The sequence below is a fragment of the Chaetura pelagica genome, unplaced genomic scaffold, assembly GCF_000747805.2.
Source record: "Chaetura pelagica isolate M959 unplaced genomic scaffold, ChaPel_1.0 scaffold134, whole genome shotgun sequence".
Taxonomy (NCBI): Eukaryota; Metazoa; Chordata; class Aves; order Apodiformes; family Apodidae; genus Chaetura; species Chaetura pelagica.
This window is the reverse complement of record NW_009953105.1, coordinates 127,831-132,694: the sequence shown is the minus strand read 5'-3', so window position 1 is coordinate 132,694 and position 4,864 is coordinate 127,831. Positions and strand designations below refer to the sequence as shown.

The window sequence follows — 4,864 nt, the reverse complement described above, 5'->3', positions numbered from 1 at the left end:
AAAGAGGGTAACACCAGAGTGCCAAATGCAGTCCAACTGTGTTGAAATATGCTGAGAAATATAACATCATCTATTAAACCTGCTCACTTGTGTTGTTGATGTAAAAAACTATCTGGGAGCAGATGGAACACCCAACAGTAGAAATCAAAGTTATTGCTTTTTAAAATGATGTTTGGATACAAGCAGTCTTGTTAGTTTTGCTCTAGCCTAAATCCTAAAAATCTATAATGGTCTGAATTGTGGATTTTTGTCATAGCAGCAAGGTCTAAAGTGCAGATGTTGAGCAAAAAGAGGATCCAACGCAGACCAGATGTAGGCTTAGTTAAGGAATACTCTGTACCAAGCTCTTTTCCTTACTAAATCTCTGGTTTCTCAGTCTTGAGTGGCAGGAGCACAAGCTGCATCCAGGCTGGGCTTTGGATGTTTGTGACCCCATTGTGACCACAGTTGGGTTTCATGAATATGTACTCTTTTGATGAAATACAGGCCCATTTTTGGCTTCACTACAAACCTAGTGGCACCTCAGATGAAGTGTTACTCACTTCAGAATTTGTGTGAAATAGAGACTGAGAGGGAAGCAAGAAAAGAGTACCATAAATCCTCAACCTGGTCACCTGGGGGTTCTTTGCCACAACAGCAATGTGTAGGATAGACCCTTTCTGTCTGTGTGCATACATGTATTGGTGCCATGCTCACACATCCTTTTATAAACTTTGATTTTTCCTTGTGTGTTTTTTAGGGTCAGGAGTTAACTATACGTCAGATTGCTCTTCTTGGCTTCAGAGACTTGGTCTTGCTAAAAGTCAAGTTGGAAGAAATTCTTCCTCTGGTCCAGACAGAGCTCCCAGCTTCTATTGTCCAGATGCTGTTAATTCTGCAGGTACGAAGCCTCAGCTCTTCTTCATCTGACTCCACTTGGACTGGAGTATCTTGACATCACTGAACTAAGATGAACTCTGGAAAGCAGAGTGAGGAGAGTAGAGGGTGTTATTACACGTTGTTAATCTTTCAGGTATGTAGTGATGAAGTAGTAACAAGAAGTCCAAAGGCAATGAAGAGACACTTCAGGGCCTTAGGACAACTGGTTAAGGGATCAGGAGCAGAAGTGATGTTCTCTATCTCTCCAATTGCAGGCATTGATAAAGGATAAAAAGGAAGAGCCAGCAGATCAACAACTGGCAGGACTTTAGGCTCTTTCACCATGGGTTGATTTACATGACACCAGGCATGCTAGCAACATATGGGATACATCTGTCTCAAAGAGGGAAGAGGATCCTGGCGCAAGAGCTAGCGGGCCTTGTTGAGAGGGGGTGGAAGGCGGAAGAGGATGGAGATTCATGGAAAAAAGATCCATGCAAAAAAGATGCATGGATCACTGGTTGGTTAGTTACTGGGAAAATGCCTGAGGACATCCAGCTAGGAACTAGGACTTACCCTCACAAAAAGATGAGAGGACAGTCAGCCCAACTGAAGTGCATGAACATGAATGCACATGGCATAGGCAACAAACAAGAGGAGCTGGAAGACACTGTGCAGCAGGAGAATTATGATATTGTTGCTATCACAGAAATGTAGTGGGATGATTGGTGTGACTGGAGTGCTGTAATCAATGGCTACAAGCTCTTCAGAAGGAAAAAGCTAGGAAAGAGAGGTGGTGGAGTCATCCTATATGTTAACCATGAAGTTACTGATGCTGGCAATAGTATTGAATATTTATGGGTAAGAATCAGGAGAAAGGCCAACAAAGCAGACATCTTGATAGGAGTTTGTTATAGACTGCCCAACCAGGATGAAGAGACAGACAAAAAAGTCTATAGACATCTGAGAGAAGTTTCTGAATCACTGACCCTTGTCCTTGCTGGGGACATCAACTTCCCAGATGTCAGCTGGAAACATAATACAGCAGAGAGGGAACAGTCCCAGAGGTTCCTAGAGTGTATAGACAATAACTTCCTGACACAGATGGTGAGGGAGCATACTAGGAAAGGCAAACTGCTGGTCCTGCTTTTTGTCAGCAGAGAATGTGATATTTGGAGGCCATCTTGGGCACAGTGACCATGAAATTATAAAGTTCTCTATTCTTGGAGAAGTAAGGAGGAGGGTCAGAAAGACTGCCACCTTGGACTTCTGGCAGGCAGACTTTGACCTCTTTCAGAGACTGGTTGACTAAGTATCTTGGGAGACAGTCTTGAAGGGGAAAGGAGTCCAGGAAGGACTGAAGGCTGATGCACTTAATTCCTTGTATGCCTCAGTCTTTAGTAGTAGGACCAGTTGTTTGCTGGGTACATGGTCCCTGAGCTGGAAGACGGGGACAGGAAGCAGTTTGAAACACCCATAATCCAAGAGGAGATAGTTAGTGACCTGCTGCACCACTCAGACATACAGAATTCTGTGGGGCCAGACAGGATACACCCAGGAATATTGAAGGAGCTGGCAGAAGTGCTTGTCAAGCCACTTTCCATCATTTACCAGCAGTCCTGGCTAGCCAGAGAGGTTCCAGTACACTGGAGATTGGTAAATATGTCTCCCATCTACAAGAAGGGCTGGAAAGAGGATCTGGGAAACTACAGGCCAGTTAGTCTGACCTGGATGCTGGGGAAGGTTATGGAGCAAATAATTTGAGTGCCAGCATGCAGCATGTGCCAGACAACCAGGCGATCAGGCCCAGTCAGCATGGGTTCAGGAAAGGCAGGTCCTGCTTGACTAGCCTGATTTCCTTCTATGACACGGGGACCCATTTAGTGGATGAAAAGCTGTGGATTTCATTTACCTGGACCTTAGTAAAGCCTTTGACACTGTTTCTCACAGCATTCTCCTGGAGAAACTGGCTTCTCATGGCTTGGATGTGTGTCCTCTTTGCTGGGTAAAAAACTGGCTGGATGGCCAGGCCCAAAGAGTCATGGCAAATGGAGTTAAATCCAGCTGGTGACCGGTCACAAGTGGTGTTGCCCTGGGCTCAGTGCTGGGGGCAGTTCTCTTCAATATCTTCACTGATGATCTTGGTGAGGGGATTGTGTGCATCCTTAGCAATTTACAGATGATACTAAGTCTGGAGGGAGTGTCAATCTGCCTGAGGTCAGGCAAGCTCTAGAGTGAGACTTGGATAGGCTGGATCAATGGGCTGAGGCCAGTTGTATGAGGTTCAACAAGGCCAAGTGCTGGGTCCTGCACTTGGGTCACAACAACTCCATGCAATGCTACAGGCTTTAGGGAAGAATGGCTGGAAAGCTGTCCAGAGGAAAAGGACCTGGGGGTGTTGATTGACAGTTGGCTGAGTATGAGCCAGCAGTGTGCCAAAGTGGCCAAGAAGGCCAAGAGCAACCCAGCTTGAATCAGAAATAGTGTGGCCAGCAGGACTAGCGGAGTGATTGTGCCTCTGTACTTGGCACTGGTGAGGCTGTACCTTGAGTACTGTCTTCAGTTTTGGGCCCCTCACTACAAGAAGAGCATTGGGGTGCTGGAGTGTGTCCAGAGAAGTGCAATGAAGTTGGTGAAGAGCCTGAAGATCAAGTCTTATGAGGAGCAGCTGAGGGAACTGAGATTGTTTTAGTCTGGAGAAAAGGAGGCTGAGGGGAGACATTATTGGTCTCTACAAGTAACTGAAAGGAGATTGTAGTGAGATGGGAGTTGGTCTCTTCTCCGAAGTAACAAGCAATAGGACAAGAGGAAATGGGCTGAAGTTGCACCAGGGGAGGCTTAGATTAGATATTAGAAGAAACTTCTTCACTCAAAGATAAAAAAACACTGGAATAGGCTGCCCAGTGAGGTGATTGAGTCTCCATCCCTGGAGGTGTTTGCAGAGATGTGTAGACGTGGTACTTGGGAACATGGTTTAAGTATTGGACTTGGTAGATTTAGATTATGGTTGGACTTGATGATCTTAAAGGTCTTTTCCAATCAAAATGATTGTATGATTCCATGTGCTTATTTGGGAGCAGTGAATGTAGAAATGAGAGCTGAATTTGAATGTTGTGAGTTTTCCTGGGAACGGATAAGGATGTTGCTATCAAAGGGATGTTTTTTGCTCTTTGGTGTTTGTATTTTTCTTTGTACCTCTCCTCCCCAGCAATGAACAGTCTTAGGACTCCTTTTTTTTCACATAAATTTTCATCACCCAGCTTCTCTGAATGCCTTTTTGTGCCTTAGTTCTGGTTTCTCAGCTTTGCAAAAACAGGGTGAGTCTGCATCACAGCAGTTTGTGAAATTTGAAAGAGCTGTGGCTACTGGCTGCCTGATGCCAGTCCCTTGGCTGTCTGGGATGCTGAGCAGTGCACAGGCGAGGAGGAACATTTTTGGCAGCAAGCAAATGCTATACATCTTCCAAAGAATCCCAGACCTTTTGTGAGGACTACCCTATTAATCTAGACCTCAGGAGAGTATTTTCCAAACATGCCAAACACAGCCAAGTATACCATCTGTTTTATCTTTTCTTGTCACCTCGGCTGGTGATACATGCAAAATACTATATTACAAGTAGCTGTTTGCGTTATTTTCTCTTTTATTTCTTCTCCAATATACCTTAAAATGAATAGTGGTGGGGAATGAAATTTTCTGAACTATAATCAAAATTGTCAAGTAGCTTAGCTGGTATTTCTGTATGAGTTCTTGCTGTTCTGATGTTCCCAGTGACCCAGACTGTGATAGCAGAGATGCTAGCTCAATTTCCCTGAAATATTTTAATAAAATAATCTTCAGGGCAAAGAGGGTTTCAAAGCAAGGTGTTTGAGAAAGGAAAGCTTATGGAGGCTTTGCAGGAAGTTAAGTCTGTGAATGGTATCTGAAATTACTGTTACATTGGTTAGTGTTATTTACTGTCTTCACATCTGTAAGCTGAACTACAGAGGGTGTTTTTCCTGCATTCCTG

At 44.4% G+C, this 4,864-nt stretch overlaps 1 protein-coding gene across 1 annotated transcript in view; it reads left to right on the top strand.

Moving 5' to 3' along the window:
- PRR5L (proline rich 5 like) overlaps nucleotides 1-4,864 on the top strand; it is a 29,632-nt gene that overhangs the window by 18,053 nt on the left and 6,715 nt on the right. The window contains exon 6 of the mRNA XM_009997279.1: nucleotides 740-880. Coding sequence (XP_009995581.1) covers nucleotides 740-880 — 141 coding nt within the window. The remainder of the gene's footprint in view (nucleotides 1-739; nucleotides 881-4,864) is intronic.